Below are 26,192 nucleotides of genomic sequence, written 5' to 3'. Positions count from 1 at the left end.
TCACGCTCAGGGTAGGGCTGATTGGGGGGTTGGGGCACCGCCCCCGTCACACTCAAGGCAGGGTCGATGGGGAGGTTGCAGCGCCAAGCCCTGTCACACACAGAGCAGGGCCAATCAGGGGGTTGGGGTGCTGCCCCCTGTCACTCACAGAGCAGAGCCAATCAGGGGGTTGGGGCGCTGCCCCCGTCACTCACAGAGCAGGGCCCATCAGGGGGGTTGGGGCTCCGTACCCTGTCACACACAGAGCAGGGTCCATCAGGGGGTTGGGGAGCTCCCCCCTGTCACGCACAGAGCAGGGCCCATCAGGGGGTTGAGGAGCTCCCCCGTGTCATGCACAGAGCAGGGCCCATCAGGGGGTTGAGGAGCTCCCCCTGTCACTCACAGAGTAGGGTCGATAGGGGAGTTGGGGCGCCGCACCGTCACACACAGAGCAGGGCCGATCAGGGGGTTGGGGCGCCTTCCCCTGTCACACACAGAGCCGCAGGGTGATCAGGGGGTTTGGGCGCTGCCCCCTGTCACGCTGATCCCGGTGCCGGGAGGCCTCGCGGCTCCGCTGATCCCAGTGCTGGGAGGCATATTACCCTTTTACTATATAGAATAGAGACCTGCTGCCCGGTTGGGGGCTGGCTGGTTTGCCCTGAAGGGTGTCCTGGATCAGGGTGGGGGTCGCCACTGGGGTGCCTGCCTAGTCTGGCTGAGGGGCTGAGGGTCGTTTTCTGGTTGGCGGGTGACTGAAGCTCCCAACTGCTCCTTTTTTTCTTTTTTTTTTCTTTTTTATTCTGGGCCAGCTTTAGCTCTGAGGTCTCGCTGCTGAAAACATTGATACAGTGTTGCGGTCAGGTTGGCTGAAGCCCGGCTGACTGAAAGCCGGTTTCTGGGGTTTTGTTTAGCTTCTATATTTGCAACATAGTTGCTTAGAGTTGTAGCTGAGAGGCCGGCAACTCAGGCGGGGAACGTTGGAGTCCGCAGTCACTGGAGCAAGCAAGCCTCATGTTCGCTTCAGTGCATGGCTGCCGGCCGGCATCTTGCCTGGCAGTTAATTTGCATAAGGATATGCTGATTAGCCAATGGGAAGGGTAGCGGTCGTACTCTAATTACCATGTTTCTCTTTTATTAGTGTAGATACTAGAGGCCCACTTGGGTGGGGGGGTCCCTCAGCCCAGCCTAGGACCCCTCGGGGGATGACCACGTGCTGGCTTAGGCCCGCTCCCCGGGGGGATTGGGCGTAAGCTGGCAATCAGACATCCCTCTGGCAACCCGGGAGCCCTCGGGGGATGTCCACTTGCTGGTGGGGAGCAGGCCTAAGCTGCAGTCTGACATCCTTAGTGCTGCTGAGGAGGCGGGAGAGGCTCCCACCACCACCGCTGTACTGGCAGCCATCAGCCTGGCTTGTGGCTGAACAGAGCTCCCCCCATGAGAGCGCACTGACCACCAGAGGGCAGCTCCTGCATTGAGCGTCTGCCCCCTGGTGGTCAGTGTGTGTCATTGTGACCAGTCATTCCCAGTCTTTCTGCTGTTAGGGTCAGTTTGCATATGACCCTTTTATTATATAGGATAGAGGCCTGGTGCATGGGTGGGGCCAAGCTGGTTTGCCCTGAAGGGTGTCCCAGATCAGGGTGGGGGTCCCGCTGGGGTGCCTGGCCAGCCTGGGTGAGGGGCTGATGGCTTTTTGCAGCTGGTCACACCCCCTTCAGGGTGCGGGTCCCCACTGGGGTGCCTGGCCAGCCTGGGTGAGGAGCTGATGGCTGTTTGCCTGCTGGTCAAGCCTCCCCCAGTGGGGACCCTCACCCCATGGAGGTTTGGCCAGCCTGGGTGAGGGGCTGAGGGCTGTTTTCAGGCTGGCCACACCCTCTTTAGGGTGGTGGGTCCCCACCAGGATGCCTGGCCAGACTGGGTGAGGGGCTGCGGGCCATTTTCAGGCTGGTCAAGCCCCCCGGCTACAGAATCTCCCAGCCTCTCCTTATTTTCTTTTTTTGGTTCTGGGATTTATTTACCTTCTATAATTGAAAGTTTGTTGCCTTTAGTGGAGCTCAGAGCCAGCCAGGACGGGCGGGAGGGAAGCTTGGCTTCCTCCATCACTGGAGCAACCAAGCCTCCTGCTCGCTCCAGCTCCGTGGCCACGACTGGCTGAAAGCAGTTATCTGGGGTTTATTTATCTTCTATAATTGAAACTTTGTTGCCTTCAGTGGAGCTCAGAGCTGGCCGCAGCAGGTGGGAAGCTTGCCTTCCTCCATCACTGGAGCAACCAAGCCTCCTGCTCGCTCCAATTCCGTGGCTGCCTGCTGCCATTTTGGTTGGGTTAATTTGCATATAGTCGCTCTGATTGGCTGGTGGGTGTGGCTTAAGGTGTAGCAAAGGTATGGTCAATTTGCATGTTTATCTTTTATTAGATTAGACTAGAGGCCCGGTGCACAAAAATTTGTGCACTCAGGGGGGAAGGAGGGGGTCCCTCAGCCCGGCCTGTGCCCTCTCGAAGTCTGGGACCCCTCGGGAGATAACGACCTGCTGGCTTAGGCCTGCTCTTGGGTGGCAGAGGGCAGGCCCAATCCCTAGGTGCAGCCCCTGGTCAGGCTCAGAGCAGGGCTGATTGGGGAGTTGGGGCGCCGCCCCGTCATGCACAGAGCAGGGCGGATTGGGAGGTTGTGATGCCACCCTCAGTCACGCTCAGGGTAGGGCTGATTGGGGGGTTGGGGCACCGCCCCCTGTCACACTTAAGGCAGGGTCGATGGGGAGGTTGTGGTGCCACCCCCTGTCACGCACAGAGCAGGGCCAATCAGGAGGTTGGGGCGCTCCTCCCTGTCACTCACAGAGCAGGGCCAATCAGGGGGTTGGGGCACTGCCCCCCCTCGCCCCCCCGCCCCCCCCCCCCATCACGCACAGAGCAGGGCCCATCAGGGGGTTGGGGAGCTCCTCCCTGTCACGCACAGAGTAGGGCCAATAGGGGAGTTGGGGCACCGCCCCCTGTCACACACAGAGCAGGGCAGATCAGGGGGTTTGGGCGCCTGTCACACTCAGGGCAGGGCCGATGGGGAGGTTATGGCTCTACCCTGTCACACACAGAGCAGGGCCCGTGGAGGCGGGGGGGGGGGGGGGGGTTTGGGCGCCGCACCCTGTCACACACAGAGCAGGGCCTGTGGGGGGGGGGGGGGGCGGGTGTTGGGGCGCCGCACCCGGTCACACACAGAGCAGGGCCGATCAGGAGGTTGGGGCTCCACCCCCTGTCACACACAGAGCCGCAGGGCGATCAGGGGGTTTGGGCGCTGCCCCCTGTCACGCTGATCTGGTGCCAGGAGGCCTCACTGCTCCGCTGATCCCGGTGCTGGGAGGCATATTACCCTTTTACTATATAGGATAGAGGCCTGGGGGCCGGCTGGTTTGCCCTGAAGGGTGTCCTGGATCAGGGTGGGGGTCCCCACTGGGGTGCCTGGCCAGCCTGGATGAGGAGATGATGGCTGTTTGCATCTGGTCACACACCCTTCAGGGTGGGGGTCCCCACTGGGGTGCCTGGCCAGCCTGGATGAGGAGATGATGGCTGTTTGCATCTGGTCACACACCCTTCAGGGTGGGGGTCCCCACTGGGGTGCCTGGCCAGTCTGGGTGAGGGGCTGAGGGCTGCTTTCAGGCTGGCGGTTTTGACTGCTTTCAGGCTGGCGGGAAGCTCCCAACCGCTCCTTTTTTTCTTTTTTTTTTTCTTCTGGGCCAGCTTTAGCTCTGGCTCTAGCTCTGAGGCTTCCACTGCTGGTTTGTTTGCCGTTCTATAATCGAAACAATGTATAACTTCAGCTCTGAGATCCCAGCCGGCTATATTTGTTAGAATGTTTCAAACTGCCAGCTCAGAGGCCGGGAAGTCAGGCGGGGAACGTTGGAATCTGCAGTCACTGGAGCAAGGAAGCCTCCCTGCTCGCTTCAGTGCATGGCTGCCGGCCGCCATCTTGGCTGACAGTTAATTTGCATAAGGATACGCTGATTAGCCAATCAGAAGGGTAGCGGTCGTACGCCAATTACCATGTTTCTCTTTTATTAGTGTAGACTAGTAGCCCGGTGCACGAAATTCCTGCGCATTGAAAGGGAATTAATTAGAGGAACGTAATTTGGACTCACTATCTAATATCAATAATATGTGAACGTGAGGCAGTCTGCATTTCTGAAATTCAATGACATGAATTTTAGCGATTACTTTGCCAAAGAAATGGAATTTACAGATGTCATTTAAAAGAGCATTCAGCTTAATATTTAAAAACTCTGGCTACCAAGTCAGGTCTGTTTGCAACTTTTTGCCAGCGTTGTAAATTGTTTGCAACATCTGCCCATTTGAGGTTGCATGTCATGGTTATGAATAAATCAGGCTTGCCATACTTTGTTACAATTGCCATAGCATCCTGATATCACTGCTGCATATTTCTGGGACTACCCTCCGAAGATGATGGAAGTATTATCATTTTACCAATTGGCACATTGTCATTTTCATATCTAGATTTGAGATAATCCATCAAACCACTATATTTTTCAACTCTCAACTTAGATTGGTTTGCTTTGATGAAGTTTATCCGATTGGCCTCCATTTTTAAATATGAATCCACGATAAACTGTTGAGTCAATTTTTCTGCATTTAAAATAGGATTGAACGTGTCCCGCAGAGAGAGATGAAATCCATAATACTGCATTTGTGTGACTCGTGTCCTTATATTTTGTCTAGTATTATTGTCGATTATACTGTTGTCTCTGAGTCTTAATGCAGTATCTATTCCCCAGCCTTTTTCACCATGTGGAAAAAGAATAGGATATGTCATTGCATCTAATATAGGAAACAGGATATTGATTTGTTTCATTTTAATGGCATTTGGATTATTGGGATCTGGTTTACAATGAATGAGCAAGTCCTTTTCAAAAGGAGGTTCTTCATCTTTGTTTCTGAATATGACAGCAACCTCGGTTACAAGGGGAGAATTATATCTACCCGGGTCACTGTTACAATCGTATTTAATCGCCATTGTTACTTCTGTGGGAGCAATACCTTTTGCTGCTGCTTCAGATTGGGCTTCCTTTTCTACCTCATGTAGCATCTTGTACGATTTTGTTAATTCATTTATTTCATGCATGAGGTTGTTGATGTTGATCATGAGTCTTTCTGAGCAGCCCTGGTTTTCTGGCATTGCTAATCTTTTACTTTTCGCTTTGGCTGTATCCAAAAGATAGAGTTGAGCAAACTTCCGAGAAACACCATCCGAAGGATGTAAAGTTCCAGTATGGTGATAAACTTGTCCGTGTATTCTAAAACAGTAGGGCCCATATCCTGATGGCGATGCAATATTTGCACCCATGGAAGCCAAAGCAAAAGAACTATTTATGGAACGAATATTTTCCATGAAATTTTTACTGTCAGAATCTTCGTTTGTCATTAATCTTTTTAAATATGCCGGGTAATCTGGAAAATGTAAATCATTTGGACAGACTTTCCCTTTGCTACAATATCCAGTAAATTTCCCATCGGATGGTTTTTCATCCGAGAAATTTAGTGATATGCAAAATTCACATCAAACAGTCATTCCACCACAACTATGTTTGAGGATTGCATCCTCATGTACTCCATTTTCGCTGAGAAGGCAGTTCCTACCGGTATTGGTAGTACTTGTTGATGACTGTTCTCTAGACATATTCTGTCGTCGCCACCGCCTTCTTTCAGCTTCAAAGGCACGTTGGTCTTACATTTTCTGTCGATGACGCCGGTGTTTTTTGGCATCAGAGCGACGTTTTTCCAGTAGCTGGTGTTCAGATACATCCTGTCGCACGTGCCGCCTTATTTCAGGATCAGACGCACGCTGCTCTGCAGACACTTTCTGTCGATACTGCCGGCATCTTCCGGCTGCAGAGCTACGTTGTGTCAACAGGTGTTCTTTAGACATAGTCCCACCTCTCTACTGTCACGGTCTGAGATGCAGGTGAATGAGAGTCCTGGCTATCAGGCCGCTGAGAGCTGTCTGACCAAAGGCTGATTCTGGCTGAATCTGGGGGGGTGCGACTTGCTCCTCCCTGCTGCCAGTATCCACAGCTGTGATGAGGAAGCTGGGGTGACAGAGGGAGCCCTGCTCTATGTCCAGCAGTCTCCTGCTCTGCCAAGTCCTCCAAACCTCCCGCTCTCCGCTGGCAAGGTCCCGGGAGCCTGCAGGCGTGGCTAGGCGTGGCAGGCCTCGCCTCCTGGCCTGGCAATGGTCCCGGGAGCCCACAGCCGCGGCCACTGTCACTTCCTGGGGCGCTTGACACCTGCGTATGCAAATTAACTGCCATCTTTTTTCTTTTTTATCTTATTTTATTTTGTTTTATTGCTTAAAGTATTACAGAGAGTATTACATATGTCTCCTTCCCTCCTCCCCCCCCCCCTTGACATTCCCCCTGCCTCCCTTACCACCCAGTGTCTTATGTCCATTGGTTATGCTTATAAATGAGTGAGATCATGTGGTATTTTTCTTCCATTAACTGGCTTATTTCACTTAGCATAATGCTCTCCAGTTCCATCTTTGTGGGGTTAATTTGCATAGTCATTCTGGCTGGTGGGTGTGGTTTGTGGGCGTGGCTTGAGTGTAGCGGAGGGATGGTTAATTTGCATGTTTCTCTTTTATTATATAGGACTAGAGGCTCGGTGCACTAAATTCATGCCCTTGGGGATTCCCTCAGCCTGGCTTGCACCCTCTCTCAGCCCCGCAGCCCTCCGGGGATGTCCGACTGCCTTGGAAGCGGGAGAGGCTCCCACCATCACTGCTGTGCTCACCAACTGTGAGCTCAGCTCAGGGCTTCTGGCTGAGCGGCGCTGCCCCTATGGGAGCTCACTGACCACCAGGGGCAGCTCCTGTGTTGAGCTTGTGGCCCCTGCTGGTCAATGCACGTCATAGCGACCAGTCGTTCTGCTGTTCAGTCGATTTGCATATTAGCCTTTTACTATATAGGACTATGTAGGATAGATTGATTCAGTTTTTTTTGTTTTGTTTTTTTATTGATTTTTTACAGAGAGGAAGGGAGAGAGAGAGCCAGAAACATCGATGAGAGAGAAACATCGATCAGCTGCCTCCTGCACATCTCCTACTGGGGATGTGCCCGCAACCCAGGTACATGCCCTAGACCGGAATCGAACCTGGGATCTTTCAGTCCGCAGGCCGATGCTCTATCCACTGAGCCAAACCGGTTTCGGCGATTGATTCAATTTTGTTTAGGAATCTTTGTGTCAGTGTAGAGAGTGAGATTTTTTTTTTTAATATATTTTATTGATTTTCTACAGAGAGGAATAGAGAGTTAGAAACATCGATGAGACAGAAACATCACATCGATCAGCTGCCTCCTGCACGCCCCCTACTGGGGATGTGCGCGCAACGAAGGTACATGCCCTTGACCGGAATCGAACCTGGGATCTTTCAGTCCACAGGCCGACGCTCTATCCACTGAGCCAAGCCGGTCAGGGCGAGAGTGAGATTTTCTATAATCCTTTCTCATACTGTCCCTGTCCAGTTTTGATATCAAGGCTATCTTAACCTCAAAAAGTAAGCTTTTTCTGGTCTCTGAATTAGTTTGTATAAGTTTGGATTATCTGTTTTATGTATATTTGATAAAACTTGCCAGTAAAAACAGTATGAGCTTAGGGTCTTTCAAGTGGAATTGAACAGGGAAGACATTTTATTAATGTGGGCTTTTTAGTCAGTTTTGCTGAGTAGTATTCCATGTATATTTACATTTATTGATACAGTTATTTATAATATTCATTTATTTTAAAAATAGAGGCCTAAAACAAATTCATGCAAAGATGGGATCCCTCAGCCTGGCCAGCGATTGAGGCCTATCGTGAAGGCCATACGACCAGCGTGAGAAACCCCAGGAGGTTGGTCAGCCTGCCCCTGATCAGGGCCGATGGGGGGCCGGCCAGCCAGGAGGTTGGCCCCAACGGCCTGGCCCCAATCAGGACTATGCGAAACGCCCTAATAAGCCCTGATCGCCGGCCAGCCCTAGGGACTGCACTCATGCATGAATATCGTGCACCAGGCCTCTGGTGCACGAAATATAGATATTACTCTGTAGATCTGTGTCCTTTGATCTGATTGTTTGAGACCCAGTGGGAGATGTTGGTATGGCAGTAAGGGTGTGAAGAGGGTCTGGGGGACAGGATCATTTGTAGGTAAAGAAGACAATAGACCGCTTTGGTTCATTATTATTTGTGTTCCATCCATAGACCGTCTGTTCCTGTCCAGTTCCAGTACTTTTTGCCAACATACCCACCTTCTGCATACCCACTGACGGCACACACATACACCCCAATCACCAGCTCTGTGTCCACCATCCGACAGTATCCAGGTATGATTACCACTGTGAAGATGACTTAACATTTTCATTTTTTCAAGTAATGAGATAGAAATTGATCACTGGGTATTTACTATGGCTCTAACTACTCTAGCTTCTATGTTCAACTTCATTTCAGGCTAAAATGTGAAGCTTTAATGTTTTAAATTACCATCTCTTTGTTCGATAAAAAGTTGTTAGTATTGTTAGTGACATTTGCATGATTTTTGTCCTACCTGAGGAGAATTATGTTAACAATTTTTGTTACATCTTAAAATGGTAGTGCAGTTAAAACAAATAAAGCTGCACTCTTACAGGGCTTCTTTTGTTTTATGAGGTGTTTGTTGTGTTTTTAATGTTAGTCCAATTATGCTCAACACTCACTGTTCTTTCTTGTAAATAGCGTGTTTTCTTTATCCAGAAAACAATTCTTAGACGTCAGTGTTTGTATAATATGTTCAGCTCACTTTAGGTTTAGGTATTAGAAAGCAAGGTTGTCTCGCTGTGGACATTGCCTTCTGCTGTGCAAACGAGGCCTGCAGCCAGGGCCACAGGTGGCCATTGAGCATTTGAAAGGGGAGGCAGGGGACTCAGCGCAGATGAAGAACTGAATTTTTTGTTTTACTTAATTAAAACTAGACAAACTTCAAATATGTTTGAAAAACTTATTGATATGAAACTACTTTCTCAAAATGTAGATTTTATGGAATCAAAATACAAATCCAATAAAAAATTTTCATCTGAATTGAGAATGTGCTGTAATAGCAAAATATGCCCTGAATTTTGAAGACATACTATAGAAATAAAATGTAAGATAACTTAATAAAAATTTTATAGTGATTACATTTTGAAATGATAATATTTTGGATATATTAGGTTAAACAAAATACATCTTTTTTTTTTAAACAAAATATATCTTAAACATATACTAACTAGAGGCCCGGTGCACAAAAATTTGTGCACTAGAGGGGGGGACCCCCTCGGGAGATAACGACCTGCTGGCTTAGGCCTGCTCCCGGGTGGCAGAGGGCAGGCCCAATCCCTAGGTGCAGCCCCTGGTCAGGCTCAGAGCAGGGCCGATTGGGGAGTTGGGGCGTCGCCCCGTCATGCACAGAGCAGGGCGAATCGGGAGGTTGCGATGCCACCCTCAGTCACGCTCAGGGTAGGGCTGATTGGGGGGTTGGGGCACCGCTCCCTGTCACATTCAAGGCAGGGTCGATGGGGAGGTTGTGGCACCACCCCCTATCATGCACAGAGCAGGACCAATCGGGGTTGGGGCGCTGCCCCCTGTCACTCACAGAGCAGGGCCCATCAGGGGGGTTGGGGTTCCGCACCCTGTCACACACAGAGCAGGGTCGATCAGGGGGTTGGGGAGCTCCCCCCTGTCACACACAGAGCAGGGCCAATCAGGGGGTTGAGGAGCTCCCCCCTGTCACTCACAGAGTAGGGCCGATAGGGGAGTTAGGGCACCGCCCCCTGTCACACACAGAGCAAGGCGGATCAAGGGTTGTGGCGCTGCACCCTGTCACACTCAGGGCAGGGCCAATGGGGAGGTTATGGCTCTACCCTGTCACACACAGAGCAAGGCCCATGGAGGGGGGTAGGGGTGCCACCCTCTATCACCCACAGAGCAGGGCCGATCAGGGGGTTGGGGCACCACCACTGTCACACTCGGGGCAGGGCCGATGGAGAGGTTATGGCTCTACCCTGTCACACACAGAGCAGGGCCTGTGGGGGCCGGGGGGCGTTGGGGCCCTGCACCCTGTCACACACAGAGCAGGGCCGATCAGGGGGTTGGTGCGCTGCACCCTGTCAAACACAGAGCCGCAGGGCAATTAGGGGATTGGGGCGCCTTCCCCTGTCAGGAACAGAGCAGGGAGGATAGGAAGGTTGTGGCCCTGCCCCCTGTCACACACAGAGCCGCAGGGCTATCAGGGGATTGGGGAGCTCCCCCCATCAGGCACAGAGCAGGGCTGATCAGGGTGTTGGGGCGCCTTCCCCTGTCACACACCGAGCTGCAGGGCGATCAGGGGGTTTGGGCGCTGCCCCCTGTCACAAACAGAGCAGGGCGGATAGGGAGGTTGTGGCCCCGCCCCCTTGTCACACACAGAGCCGCAGGGCGATTAGGGGGTTTGGGCGCTGCCCCCTGTCACACTGATCCTGGTGCTGGGAGCCTCGCTGCTCCACTGATCCCGGTGCCGGGAGGCATATTGCCCTTTTACTATATAGGATAGAGGCCTGGTGCATGGGTGGGGGCTGGCTGGTTTGCCCTGAAGGGTGTCCTGGATCAGGGTGGGGGTCCCCACTGGGGTGCCTGGCCAGTCTGGGTGAGGGGCTGAGGGCTGTTTCCCGGCTGGCAGGTGACTAAAAGCTCCCAACCGCTCCTTGTTTTCTTTTTTTCTTTTAATTCTGGGCCAGCTTTAGCTCTGAGGCCTTGCTGCTGAAAACAGCGATACAATGTTGCGGTCCAGGGCTGACTGACAGCCGGTTTCTGGGGTTTTGTTTAGCTTCTTATTTGCAATATAGTACATAGTTTCTTAGAGTTGCAGCTCAGAGGCCTGCAAGTTAGGCAGGGAACATTAGAGTCTTCAGTCACTGGAGCAAGCAAGCCTCATGTTCGCTTCCAGCTGCCTGGCTGCCGGCCGCCATCTTGGCTGACAGTTAATTTGCATAAGGATATGCTGATTAGCCAATGGGAAGGGTAGCGGTCGTACGCTAATTACCATGTTTCTCTTTTATTAGTGTAGATATTAATCTGGCCTGCGTCTTTTTACTTTATGAATTTGGCTACAGAAAATTTTTTTTTTTAATATATTTTATTGATTTTTTACAGAGAGGAAGGGAGAGAGATCGAGAGTCAGAAACATCGATGAGAGAGAAACATCGATCAGCCGCCTCCTGCACACCTCCCACTGGGGATGTGCCCGCAACTCAGGTACATGCCCTTGACCGGAATCGAACCTGGGACCTTCCAGTCCACAGGCCGACGCTCTATCCACTGAGCCAAACCGGTTTCGGCATACAGAAAATTTTTAAATTGCACGTATGGCATATTTCAATTGGAATTCTGGTCTAAAACTTTGAAAACATGGTATTTAAATCTCTTTAAAAACCGGTGTCTTCATCTCTGCATTGGTTGTTGTATATTGGTTTGTTTTATTTTTATAAAAATTTCTTCAAGTTTTATTCTAATTTTTATCTCTAATGTGAAAAAGTAGCTGAATTTCCTGAATATTCTGTCATTTTTTGCTTTTCATCAAATTAATATCTTTTTAAAGGACATTCATAACCATGTTCTTTATAATCTTATAGAGATAAAGTCATGCTTAATTGCTGCCAGAAGTATTAAGCTTGTTGCTGCAAAGTCTTAAGTCTTTTTCTCAGTGGCAGCACTTACCTCCTCCTACCACCTTGGCCCTCTCTCACAGTGCAGTCATTGTGCCTATCTCCAGAAGGTAGTGTGTGAGCCACATGTATTTCTCTGATAGTAGCCAACTGGAAAGGATGTGCAGAGTATCTCTTAAGCTGACATTGTCATTGTATATAGATATTTATTGTCAAAACCCGTGATACTAGCACTGTCAGTAGTGTTGCGCATCCTGCCAGTCACCTGTATTTCTACATTATTATTCCAAGTATCTTCTCTTACCACTACAGCAGACCTGAAAACGAGTAGCACAAAACACAGGGCTTCATTTCTTCCTGTCCCAGTCTGTGCACCAGTGTGCTGCAGACGAGAGGGAGGGGTATGTCTTTCTCTGACATCATAGCAAGCAGTCGAACTCCCATTCGGTCAGACTCCCGAGGGGACAATTTGCATATTAGCCTTTTATTATATAGGATTGTTCAAGGTCTCTAGTTGCTTATAAAGATGGAATCTTGTTGGGCCAATAGATATTAGTAGAATATTTACATGACTATATAATTATAAATATATATATACATAATCTATATAGTTTGTAAGTGATTGATCCCTCTCAAATTGTTCCTGAAATTTCTCTTGTTTCAGAGGTGTATTTCATTCATTTATTTATTTGTTCATGCATTTATTAATTCCACAAATATTTATTGACACCCTACTATATGTAAGGTCCTATGCCAGGCTTTCTTTTTAAAACTGACCTTTTTGTTTAAAGAAATTTTATGTATTTTTTAAAAATATATTTTTATTGATTTCAGAGAGGAAGGGCGAGGGAGAGAGTTAGAAATATCAATGATGAGAGAGAATCATTTATCAGCTGCCTCCTGCACGCCCCCTGCTGGGGATCAAGCCCACAACCTGGGCATGTACCCTTAATCAGAATTGAACCCAGGACCCTCCAGTTCACAGACCTACGTAAAGCTGACTCTTAAACAGATCTTGCTGTCAACGAGCTTAGAGTCTAGTAAGAAGAATAGGACTTGAAGAGATATTACAATAGGCAAAAGTATGGGGTCCCAGAAGAAAGGCTTGAGCAAAACCATGCTGCTTCTGCCGTGCGAGATGTGATTTCTACATGAGACAGTAGGGCTTGAAGTCAGGAATGACCTTCCTCGGGGAAGTAATATGTGGAAAGCATCGCTCAGAATGCAGAGGACAGAGGCATGGCAGTTCAGTATTGGCTGAGCACAGTGAGTGACCTTGAGAGGAACGGTGACTAATTGCATGCTCTCCAGGCAGACAACCCAACTACCAGTGAACAGAGAAAACAAAGCTCACTTCTCAGAGACACAAATAATGCTCTGTGGGTTATTTATTTTACAGCAGGGAAGAATGACATATAGCAATGGCTGGAAATTCACACGTGTACTAACTTCACTATACTTTTCTCATTCATAATAAAAATTTATCTTTTTTTCTCTGGTTTATAAAACTTTTAATTATATCTTTTTAAATTGAGGTGTAATTGACATATAACGTTAGTGTCAGGTGTTCAATATAATGATTTGATAATTTCTGTGATAGCTTTTAAAATATATTTTTATTGATTTCAGAGAGAGGAAGAGAGATAGAAACATCAATGATGAGAGAGAATCATTGATTGGCTGCCTCCTGCATGCCCCACACGGGATCGAGCCTGAAACCCGGGCATGTGCCCTGACCAGGAATGAAACTGTGGCCTCCAGGTTCATAAGTCAACGCTCAACCACTGAGCTATGCCAGCTGGGCAGTAACTTTTAAGATCTCTCTTAACAGCTTTCAAATATGCAATTTAGTCACCATGCTATACGTTACATCCCTATGACTTATTTTGTAACTGGAAGTTTGTACCTTTTGACCCCTTCATCCATTTTACCTACCCCTTCCAGCCCTCCTCCTTCCCCCAGCCCAGCCTCTGGCAACAGTTAATCTGTTGTCTGTGTCTGTGAAGTTGGTGTATTGGTATGTTGTTTTTTTCTATATGCCACAGATAGGTAAGTTCATCCATTATCTGTCTTTCTCTTCCTGGATTACTCACGTAGCATAATACCCCAAGGTCTGTCCATGTTGCAGATGGCAAGATTCCCTTCCTCTTTATGGCTGAGTAGTATTTGTGTGTGTGTCCCGTTTTCTTTATCCACTTACCTGTCAGCAGACACTGAGGTTGTTTCTATATCTCAGCTGTTGTAAAGCATAAGGGTGTAGATACCTTCTTCTGGATTTTTTTTGATAACTGGGGAGAAAAGTTGTGTTTGTTTTCTTTCCACAAGTATTGAGAAAGTTCTTTTTTTTGCTGCTTCCTGGGAGTGCTTTTATTTTCAGTTTTGTTGTTTTTGAGTTTTTTTTAATGTACACATAGATGATGTGTTTGCCTGATAGGAAAAAGGAAACTTGCTTGTTCTCTCTTTTTAATGGGTATATGGAACTTAAAATTCATAATTATTGTATTTCAGAAATGCCTATATAGTGATTCTATAAATTAAAACAAAAATTATTTACTTGGGAGCTATGGGTGTGTCTCAGAAGTTTTAGATTACTTATTTAGCACAATTGCCTGGCTCACATTTGAAGTTTAATAGAGTGCTTTTTTGCTTTTTTTAATGCTATTTCTATTAATCTGCAAAAAAAATCATATCAAATGGGTAGGAAGTGAGTGGAGAAGAACACCTTAACGCGTTAAGTGCCATGTCAGTCACCGGTGACTGACACTATACTTTCCATCCAGACCTCATCAGTTACTGGTTCAGGCCGGTCAGTCACTGTTAACTGATGATATACAATTTAAAAAATTATATTCTTCTATTCATAAATTTTAAATAACTTGAAGATCATAAAAGAATGTACCTAAATATTACTTGTTACCAAAAAAATTTTTTAATGAATATTATTAAAACACGGTCTACACAGAAATGGTTGTCTTGTGCAGGTTTCACAGACTGTTAAAACTTGTTTTGTGAACTTTCTGGCAATAGCTCATCCAAATCGTGCTGCATTATCTTCGTAGCATTTTTTACAATATCTTCGAATTTTAGCCACTCTTCTAGTTTTTTGTTGCAGTTTGTGACAAGATATTTGAGGTATATTTACAGCACTGCCACTTGGAATTTCTTCATCCCGACAATTTGTTAGATGGACAGCTAATTTTTTCTGAAATTCTGTGATACTCATATTCTTCTTGCTAATATTTTTAAATAAAATATGAGCATTGAGAACAGCAGTATTTAGTAGGAGCTCAAAGGCTAGCTTTTATACCATTTCATGGGTTTTCATAACGGATTATTATAGACACTCATTTGATCAGATATGTCAACTGCTTTTCCTGCATTATAATCCACTACAATTTTTGGTTTCAAGTGGTGACCTGATCTATTTTCAACAATCACCATCTCTGACGTATGTTTTGTTGAAAGAAGTAAGATGTCCGGCTTATCTTTCCGTTTTAAAATGGTTATTCCTTTTTTGTTCTCTTTTGCTATAATTTCTCCCCGTTTTAATTTCTTTGACGTTACATCATGAGGATTTCCCCATCGATTTGAATGTAATGTTCCTACTAAATGAGTATTATTATCAAGTAATTTATATGCTAAATCTAAACTCGTGTACCAGTTGTGTGTACAATGTGTGTCCCTTATTGAATACATCTCTACAAAGAGACATTACAACATTAGTTGGTGTCATATTTTCTTTTTCTAAACTTTTCCCTGCATATACACAAAAAGCATACGTGTACCCAGATCCTCAGCACAACTTAAATAATTTAATACCATATTTGTGGCGTTTTTGTTTTAAATATTGCCTAAATATTATGTGGCCACGAAATGGTATCAAAGATTCATCGATACATACAGCTTCAGATGGATCATAATATTTTTTGACATTTCATGTTATCTATTAGTTGTATTTTGCATAAACGATTGGAAACATCTGTCTCCCTATTGTCTGAAAAATTCAGCATTTATAATACTTCAAATCTATTTCTTGACTTTTTTTTCGGGAAAGTTTGCATTTATGCAGGATCATGGGACCAGTATAAACGTAAAGATGGTAGTCTAACTAGTCCCATCCATAGCATCAACCCAAAAAATCATTTCATTTCATTATTGTTTGTCACAGTCCACCTATACAAACGCTGCGAGTTTTCAGCCCCCAATTTTTGCGATGCATATAAGTTCGTTTGGCAATATCCTCAAACAATTCATTAGGCACAAATAGTTCATAAGTATTCTCTACTGTTGCACATGACTTTACATTCAAGTCTTTAATCCTAAAGCCAGACGGATGGGTGAAAGGCATAGTCCTTGGTTAATTACCTTTCGGATCATGCCATTCTTCAAAATCCTAATCCTCATCCTCTGATGAAGAAAAAAGAATGACTTTACGACATTACTTAGAAAAACTAATTTCACTTGAATCGCTTTCACGCGCTTCTTCTACTGACATTGTCACTGTTACGGGTAAAGAAAAATTTTTAAACTACACTGGAACACGAACTACAGACAACTGACTGAAGAGAAAGCATTTCTAAAAGAATACAGAGTACAGATTGCGATAAATACATACAGCAATTTATCTGAAGATGTAAGTGCAGTCTTATCGCAACCTTACACAGATCTCCGGCCGCCAGCATATCGGTGAAATCGGATATCTCGGGCAAAACGGAAAGGAAGACAAAACAGGCCTGGCGCTTAATGTGTTAATATATGGTTTTATGTAGTGATTTTTTTTGTTTGTTTGTTTATTTGTTAATCCTCACTCAAGGATATTTTTCATTGATTTTTAGAGAGAGTGGAAGGGAGGGAAAGGGGGAAAGAGAAAACATCCATTTAGTTGCTTCCCACATGGGCCCTGACTGGGGCCTAGTAAGGATCGAATCTGCAACCCAGGTACGTGCCCTTGACTGAGAATTGGACCAGATGCTCTAACCACTAAGCACACCAGCTGGGGCTGTAGTTATTTTTATTTTTTTCAGAGAGGAAGGGAGAGGGAGAGAAAGATAGAAACATCAGTGATGAGAGAATCACTCATCAGCTGCCTCCTGCACACCCCACACTGGAGACAGAGCCCGAAACCCCACATGTGCCCTGACTGGGAATCAAACCGTGACCTCCTGGTTCATAGATCAAAGCTCAACCGGCCGGGCTTTTTTTTTTTTTTTTTTTGAGGATTTAGATGTTGTGCAGTGGAAAAATTCTGTTATCACTTTGGTGTTTTTCTTCTTATGTGGACTGTGTCTAATCAAAGCTGCTATTGTAGTCAGTTTTTGCATCATTTTCAGTTTCAGCTCAGGCTCCAAACTCTGCCATAACAGCTCCGACTGGTGTTGGAGTAGCATCTACAGTTCACCTAAACCCCATGCAGTTGATGACAGTGGATGCATCTCATGCTCGACATATTCAGGGGATCCAGCCTGCACCCATCAGTACACAGGGGATCCAGCCAGCCCCCATTGGGACCCCAGGAATACAGCCAGCACCAATTGGCACACAGGGCATTCACTCAGCAACCCCACTCAGCACCCAAGGACTTCAGCCTGCAGCAGTGGGGACTCAGCAGCCTCCACCTGAAGGCAAAACTTCAGGTAATTGTCATGTTGGGCGTGAACTTTGGTGTGGAGAAAAGAGAGACCCTGGGTTTCAATTCTGATCTTCCACTTGCTGGCTTGTGGTCTCATCATTTCTCTAAGCTTTCGTTTTCACTTTGTAACATGAGATGCTTAGAACTTATCTGTGAGGGTCACTGTGGCTTTAGAAATGCATGAACAGCCTTATAGCTGTTGGCACAGGTGAGGAGCACTCCGTGGAAAGAGTTCTAAGTTAAGAGAACAGATTCACCTTGTAATAGGAGGACTCTCATTCCTTGCAGGAGTTTTTTTAGGAGAGTTTATGTAATGCTGTAAAATTAAGATAGACTGGAATGTTTGGCACCATTTTTAGGATTGAACGTGGTTGTATTTTACCAAAACTGGGAGAAGATTTCCTGCAATATACTATACAATTATGTATTTTTCTCATTTTATTAATAATTACGATTGTAAACCAATGAAAATGGTTATTGATCATGCATCAGTAGGTGAGTAACCTCCTACTTGCCTTCTGCTTTTAGGCGCATGAGCATGATGTTCTTATTTCTTATCTTCTTGAAATTGGATGGTCAGAACATGGAGACTCTAAGTCTGGTGGTCTGATTGTTTCTACTTATCTTATGTGATACTTTAGTAATGTTTCTTTCATTTCCCTCTCATTGTTCTTGTCTGCCCCGCCCCTGCCTGTCTCCCAGCAATGGTGTTGGCAGATGGAGCCACAATCGTCGCCAACCCTATTAGCAGCCCATTCAGTGCTACTCCAGCAGCAACCACTGTGGTGCAGACCCACAGCCAGAGCGCCAGCACCAGCGCCCCTGCCCAGGGCTCCTCCCCCCGGCCGAGCATCCTTCGGAAGAAGCCTGCCACAGATGGGTGAGTGAACCCAGTAGTGCAGTAACCCCTCTGGTTCTGGTGTCACTTACATAATTGGTATGATTGGGGTGTAGGCTGTGCTTGCGTTCAGCTCTAGTAGATCATGCCAATAGTGTTTTCAAGTGTTTATATCCACTTACATCCTCACCAGCTGTGCAAGTCACTGCGTTCATCGCTACCAGGAGACACGGTGCTTGTTGGGTTTGAGGTGTTAGCTGTCTTGAGGACCAGCGTCTGGATTATTATTAGGCGTTGTAACACGAGACACTCTGATTGTAGCCACCTTCTCTCAGATCCACTCTTGTCTAACATTTGCTCCCACTCTGCGAAACTGAACGTGTCAAGCTCCCTCCAGACTCTACATTGTTAAATCCAGTGGTTAGTTCTCAGTCTGAGCAGTACTGGTCTTTGATCGCCTTGATCCATGTGTGTTATTTGTCTTCCAGGAACTTGCTAGGTCAGCACAGATACACAGACACAATAATGATCATAAATACTTACCATGGATTTAAGTTATAGTGTGAAGTAGAAAGGAGATAAGGCGTGCTAGAAAAAAAGCTAGAAGAGTCACGGTGCCTGCTTCCTAGAGCATGCTGGGTCAGAAGTGAGGAGGGAAGGGAAGGGACCTGCTGTATTCTGTCTTGTAGTACTGTTTGACTATTCCAGCCGTGGGCAAACTACGGCCTGCGGGCCGGATCCGGCCCACTTGAAATGAATAAAACTAAAAAAAAAAAAAGACCGTACCCTTTTATGTAATGATGTTTACTTTGAATTTATATTAGTTCACACAAACACTCCATCCATGCTTTTGTTCCGGCCCTCCGGTCCAGTTTAAGAACCCATTGTGGCCCTCGAGTCAAAAAGTTTGCCCACCCCTGGACTATTCTCATAATATCGTGCCTATATTACTTTTTTTTTTTAATATATATTTTATTGATTTTTTACAGAGAGGAAGGGAGAGGAATAGAGAGTTAGAAACATTGATGTGAGAGAAACATCGATCAGCTGCCTCCTGCACATTCCCTAATGAGTATGTGCCCGCAACCAAGGTACATGCCCTTCACCGGAATCGAACCTGGGACCCTTGAGTCCGCAGGCCGATGCTCTATCCACTGAGCCAAACCGGTTAGGGCGTGCCTATATTACTTTGATAAAATTCTTTAAAATCCATGAAAAATACTTAGCCAATGTAGTGCTTTTATTTTGCTGTCCGTAGCCTAGGAAATGTGTCTGGTACTTCTTTTAATACCCTTGAACTGCTGTTTTTTGTTTGTCTCTTTCAGAATTGCAGTTCGGAAAACCCTCATTCCTCCTCAGCCTCCTGAAGTAGCCAGTCCTCGAGTGGAGGGCTCTGTGCGGAGCACATCCGGGTCCCCGAGGCCTGCAGGGTGAGCACGTCACTCAGGCCTCCAACTTCCACTCGGGCCTCCAACAGCACATACAGTGGGTCCTTGACTTACGAGTTTAATTCATTCCGTGACGGAGCTCGTAACTCAGATTACTCGTATGTCAAGTCAATTTTCACCATTACAATGAATTGAAGTGCTGGCCTGATGTTGTGGCGTTCACTGTGACGTTCACTGCGCCAACTAGCGGTGGGGTATCTGAAGCTGGCTCGTAACCCGAATTTTAGCTCGCAACTCAGAGCAAAAAATTGGCTGAGAGACGGCTCGTATCTCAAAAAACTCGTTAGTCGGGACACTCGTAAGTCAAGGCCCCACTGTAATTGGGAAGCAAAGAGTCTCACACGTGACAAATTTCACATCATTTGCTTGTGTGCATTGTTTATGTGCTATTTCTAGCTGTATGGCCGGCACACAGTTTTCAACCTCTCTAACCCTCATTTGCTTCGCTTATGAAATGGGCATATATATATAACATTGAGCTCATCAGATACTTATCTTTTTATTTTTTGTAATGAGTTTTGTTTTTTTTAAATATATTTTTATTGATTCCAGAGAGGAAGGGAGAGGGAGAGAAAGTTAAAAATATCAGTGATGAGAGATAATCATTGATTGGCTGCCTCCTGCACGCCTCCCTACTGGGGATCAAGCCTGCAACTCGGGCCTGTGCCCTTGACTAGAATCAGTCCTCAGGCCAACACTCTATCCACAGAGCCAAACCAGCTAGGGGGATACTTATATTTTTAAATAAAATGACTCATTGAAAGTACTTAGAGCCTGTGTCATAGTAAACACCCAGTTATTTCTGCTGTCATCAATGGCATTATGACAATAATTCATTCATGATTTTTTCTTTATTTTTTGTCATCTTAGTTCCAGAAGTGAAATTATTTTGGATAAAAATGAGACAATATAAAGACATTTAAAGTATAAAGTGAAAATCACTGTTTTACTCTTCACCCACCTTGTCCATCCCATTCCTCAGAATATTATTGATTGGTTATAGTTTCGTTAAGTATCTTTCCATGTCTTTTTCTACATACACATATAGATAGATTGACAGATCCTTCCTCAAAAACAAGATCTTACTGATTGATTTTTCTGTATCTTACTTTTTTCTACTTATCGCTAGTAGCTTACCATGATCTACTTCATTCAAAATAATTATGAATGCCTAGTATGTGCCAAGTGTCGTTTTAAAATCTGGAATTATATAAGAGTGACTAAAATTACTTTCTAGTGAGTGTAAAGAAATAATAAAAAGATGGAGGAAGAGATGCAGTCTTACAGAAAGGCTCATCTCACCAGACGCTAAAGAACGTGAAGGAGTCAGCCATATGCTCCCTGGTCTTTGACTGTCGGGCAGAGGAAAGAGCGGGGATCAAGGTTTTGGGGCCATAACTTTGCACACTAATGCAGGAATGTTAAAAAGTAAACTGCAAACTGAAACTGCAAAGTGGTCTTAATCAGTGGGGCAAAATAAAATCATTATATGAGCTTTAAAAACATTTGTGAAAATATTAACAACTGTCAGTTATAATAGATAGGAAATGACAAAATAGTGAAACTAATATTTACTTAGTATGCTGTAATTCAAAACATTAGAAATATTGAGAATTCAAATGTTTTCTTTCTTTTTTTTTTTTTTTAAATATTTTATTGATTTTTTACAGAGAGGAAGAGAGAGGAATAGAGAGTTAGAAACATCGATCAGCTGCCTCCTGCACACTCCCTACTGGGGATGTGCTCGCAACCAAGGTACATGCCCTTGACGGGAATCAAACCTGGGACCCTTGAGTCCGCAGGCTGATGCTCTATCCACTGAGCCAAACCGGTTAGGGCATGTTTTCTTTCTTAAAATGATTCAAAAATATTGGGAACATGCTGACCTTCACATTGTGTGACTTGAATGCAGAACAGGAGTTTGTCTGCCATGATGAACTGCATCGCCCCTCTGGGTTGGGTCTGCTCTGCCACTTTGTTAGCACAGTTGGCATACAATCGTATACAGTCAAGCCTCGGCCTTGATTATCTCCCATCTTCAACAGTTTGGTTCCCGACCAAGTTGTTCACAGAAAAAATGTCTCAGTTGTTAAGCAAAACTTCGGTTCTCAACCCAACACTTCCCTTTCATGCTGATACCTGTAGGAATAGCCACACGTCTCTCAGGCATCCAACAAAGGAGAGAGGGTGCGAGTGTGAGTCAGTTACCCCTAAACCTCACAGTAACGGCTCAGGAAATTGTGCTGTGAATATTTTGGTGGGTTTCTTTTTCCTGCTTTTGTTGCTGCTGCTTATTATTAAATACATACAGTAAATCACCATGGGTCCTAAGAAGGTTAGCCATAGCAGCAAAGTGAAAAGGAACGTTGTGAGAACAACAATAGAGCTTAGACATGTAGTGTATATAAAAAAGGTTCAAACGGAATCATTTGGGGGTTTGGAATGGATTAATTCAATTTAAATTAATTCTAAAGGGAAATAATGATTCGGTTTTTGTACAAATCGCTTCTTGAATGGCCTTCTGGAACAAATTAGGTTTGAGAACCAAGATTCCACTGTAGTAGTTTTAGGTGTAAAACGATGATTAGATGTTTATATATCTTACAGTGTGCTTTCCCCATATTCTTTACTGTATACCCTTCAACTTTTCCTCCCAGCCTCAGCCCCTCCTCTCTGGCAACCATCATTTGTTTCTGTAAGTCTTTTTGTTTGTTTGCTTGTTTAATGCTACATTAACTGAAATTACTCAGTATTTGTCTTTCTCTGATTTATTTCACTTAGCATAGAACCGTTTAGGTTCATTTATGTTGTCACAAATAGGATTTCATTCTTTTTATTTCTGAGTAATATTCCATTATATATATACTAGAGGCCCGGTGCACAAAAATTTGTGCACTCGGGGGGGAGAGGGGGTCCCTCAGCCCATCCTGTGCCCTCTCGCAGTCTGGGACCCCTCAGGAGATAATGACCTGCTGGCTTAGGCCTGCTCCTGGGTGGCAGAGGGCAGGCCCAATCCCTAGGTGCAGCCCCTGGTCAGGCTCAGAGCAGGGCCGATTGGGGAGTTGGGGCGCTGCCCCCTGTCATGAACAGAGCAGGACGGATGGGGAGGTTGTGATGCCACCCCTAGTCACGCTCAGGGTAGGGCCGATTGGGGGGTTGGGGCACCGCCCTCTGTCACACTCAAGGCAGGGTCGATAGGGAAGTTGCGGCGCCACCCCCTGCCATGCACAGAGCAGGGCCGATCAGGGGGTTGGGGCGCTGCCCCCTGTCACACACAGAGCAGGGACCATCAGGGGGGTTGGGGCTCCGTACTCTGTCACACACAGAGCAGGGCCCATCAGGGGTTTGGGGAGCTCCCCCTTGTCATGCACAGAGCAGGGTCAATCAGGGGTTTTGGGAGCTCCCCCCTGTCATACACAGAGCAGGGCCGATCAGGGGGTTGAGGAGCTGCCCCCTGTCACACACAGAGCAGGGTCAATCAGGGGGTTGAGGAGCTCCCCCCTGTCACGCACAGAGTAGGGCCAATAGGGGAGCTGGGGCACCGCCCCCTGTCACATACAGAGCAGGGCCCGTGGCGGGGGGGTAGTTGAGGCGCCACACCCTGTCACACTCAGGGCAGGGCTGATGGGGAGGTATGGCTCTACCCCGTCTCACATAGAGCAGGGCCCGTGGGGGGGTTGGGGTGCCGCCACTGTCACACACAGAGCCGCAGGGCAATCGGGGTTGGGGCACCGCCCTCTATCACCCACAGAGCCACAGGGCTGATCAGGGGTTTGGGGCGCTGCCCCCTGTCACACACAGAGCCGCAGGGCAATCAGGGGGTTGGGGCGCTGCCCCCTGTCACACACAGAGCCGCAGGGCGATCAGGGGGTTGGGGCGCTGCCCCCTGTCACGCTGATCCCGGTGCCGGGAGGCCTTGTGGCTCCGCTGATCCCGCCCGGCAGGGTCACAGATCCGGGTCCCAGACCGCAGACAGCCCTGCCTGCTGCCGCCTGCCTTCAGTATGCAAATTAGCCGCCATCTTGTTGCTTCAGGGTGGGGGTCCCCACTGGGGTGCCTGGCCAGGCTGGGTGAGGGGCTGAGGGCCGTTTTCAGGCTGGTGGGCAACTGAAGCTCCAAACCTCTCCTTTTTTTCTTTTTTTTTTATTCTGGCATTTATTTACCTTCTATGGCTGTCACTGGAGCTGAGAGCCGGCTTTCTCTCTGAGGCTCGGCTGAAAGCAGGTTTCTGGCCTTTGTTTTCTGTATTCGAAACAATGTTGCGACTCCAGCTCTGAGATCCCGGCTGACTGACAGGAGGTTTCTGGAGTTTTGTTTATCTTCTGTAAATGTTACTATGTTTCCAACTGAAGTTCAGAGGCCGGCGGGGAACATTGGAGTCCACAGCAAGCAAACCTCCTGTTAGCTTCCAGCTGCCTGGCTGCCGGCCGCCATCTTGGCTGACAGTTAATTTGCATAAGGATACGCTGATTAGCCAATGGGAAGGGTAGCGGTCGTACGCCAATTACCATGTTTCTCTTTTATTAGTGTAGATGTGCCACATCTTCGTTATCCATTCAACTGTCGATGGACACCTAAGTTACTTCCATCTTGGCTATTTTAGATAATGCTGCAATGAACATTTTTAAAAAATAGTTCAACTAAGTGCCGTGACAGTTGTATGGCATAGGCTGGTAAAGAGCCCACCAACAAGGTCATCTGGCCAGAGGAGGTCAGAACGGGCAAGAACCCCAGGCAGCCCTGGTGCTGGCCGGCCATGCAGAGTGCTGCAGCACCCAGCTCCCCGCTCGGCTCTCGCTGTGGCAGCAGGAGGACCTGGTGGTGCAAGCCCTGCTGGCAGGAGGCAGGGATCTGGAAAACTGGTGTTTTTCATTTCCTTCTAATAAAAACCTAGAAATGGAATTGCTGGGTCATCTGGTAGCTGTACTTTATTGTTTTGAGGAATCTCCGTAGTGTTTTCCACAGTGGTTATACCAGGTTACACTTCCGCCAGCAGTGCCCGCGGGTTCCTTCTCTCCACATCCTCGCCTACACTTACTGTGCATTGCCTTTTTTCGGAGCCATTCCAGCAGGTGTGAGGTGGTCTCCTGGTTTTGCATTTCCCTGATGGTTACTAATGTTGAGCAAGTTTTCATACGTCTGTTGGCCATCTCTATGTCTTTGAAGAAATGTCTCTTCCCTCTTAGAACTGTTTTTGCTGCATCCCATAAATTTTGGAAATTTGTGTTTTGTTTCAAGGTATTTTTGGATTTTCTGTTTGATTGTCTCTTTGATCCATGGGCTATGTAGTAGCATGTTATTTAATCTCCACGTTTGTGTTTTTTCAAGTTTTCTTGCTGTAGTTATTTCTACTTTTATGCCAGTTTGGGCAGAAAATATATTTGATATCATTTCAATCTTGAATTCTTTGAGGCTTGTTTAATGCCCTAACGTGGTCTCTCCTGGAAAATGGTCCATGTGCATGTGAGAAAAATGTGTACCTGCAGATTGGGGATGAAATGTTCTATAAATGTTTGTTAAGTGATCTGCTCTAATATGACATTAAAGCCATTGTTTCCTTATTAACTGCCTGGTGTGGGTGATCTATGCATTGTGGTAAGTAAGGTATTAGGTCCCCAATTGCTATTGTATTAACTGTTAACCTCTGCCTTTGTGTCCATTAATATTTGCTTTATGTTCTTTGGTGCTCCTCTGTGGGGTACACGTGTATTTAGAGTTATATCCTCTTCTTGGCTGGACTCCTTTATCATTATGTAATGTCCTTTGTCTCTTCACAGTCTCTTTTGTCTGCGTGTTGCTACCACAGCTTTCTTTTTGTTTCTATCTGCACAAAATTTTTTTTCCATCCCTTCACCTTCTGTCTGTGTGTCTTTTATCTAAATTGAGTCTCTCATAGGCAACATATACAGTGGGGCCTTGACTTACGAGTTTAATTCATTCCGTGATGGAGCTCGTAACTCAAATTACTCATATGTCAAATCAATTTTCACCATTACAATGAATTGAAATGCCATTAATCCGTTCCGGACACCCAAAAAACACCGCAATTGTTTTGTTAAATGTTTTTAAATAAGAAAAATGTATTTAAAAATAACGAATATTGTATAAAAACACAATACTGAACAATAGAATGTAGTGCAATAAACTTGTTTTATTAAGTTTAATGTACAGCATTTACCTTGGAGATCAAACGACTTAAAGATGCTGATGGAGTTGGAGGAGAAAGGCTGAACTGAATAACTGAATCTTATTTGCTGATTTTTGCCCTTTTCGCCACGCTTTCATCACTTTCATCTACAGGAATTTTCAATAAAAACGTGTCCAATGAGATCTTTTTCATCCTCCCTTTCAGAATATTTCTGAAATGAGTTAGGCAAGTGTCATTAAATAGCTCCATCGCACGCCCAGTTCAATTTTTTCTGGGTGTTTCTTTTGAATAAAGTCTGAAAGTTTCTCCCACATTCCCAACATTTCCTTTATCTCACTTATAGAGATAACCTCCTCCTCCTCCCCCCCCCCCCTCCTCGGTGTCATCTATTTCCTGCAAAACAACCTTGTGCTGCTGCGTCTGTAGCTCCTTTAGCTCCTGCGCTGTCAGTTCCTCGGAGTGCTC

The 26,192-nt window shown here is 46.2% G+C and overlaps 1 protein-coding gene across 6 annotated transcripts in view; it reads left to right on the top strand.

Annotated features, from left to right (window-relative positions):
- Window positions 1-26,192, top strand: part of SAP130 (Sin3A associated protein 130) — a 123,165-nt gene that overhangs the window by 58,336 nt on the left and 38,637 nt on the right. For 5 of the 6 annotated variants that reach the window (XM_070423215.1, XM_070423213.1, XM_070423219.1 and 2 more), the window contains exons 12-15: window positions 8,213-8,334; window positions 16,995-17,297; window positions 17,996-18,173; window positions 19,457-19,561. In XM_070423215.1, coding sequence (XP_070279316.1) covers window positions 8,213-8,334; window positions 16,995-17,297; window positions 17,996-18,173; window positions 19,457-19,561 — 708 coding nt within the window. The remainder of the gene's footprint in view (window positions 1-8,212; window positions 8,335-16,994; window positions 17,298-17,995; window positions 18,174-19,456; window positions 19,562-26,192) is intronic. The other variant, XM_070423217.1, reaches the window with a different exon arrangement.

This window comes from Myotis yumanensis, unplaced genomic scaffold (assembly GCF_028538775.1).
Source record: "Myotis yumanensis isolate MYYU_CA2020_CCGP unplaced genomic scaffold, mMyoYum1.0.hap1 SCAF_8, whole genome shotgun sequence".
Taxonomy (NCBI): domain Eukaryota; kingdom Metazoa; phylum Chordata; class Mammalia; order Chiroptera; family Vespertilionidae; genus Myotis; species Myotis yumanensis.
Note: the sequence above shows the minus strand (reverse complement) of the source record. Positions and strands in the feature narration are given on the sequence as shown.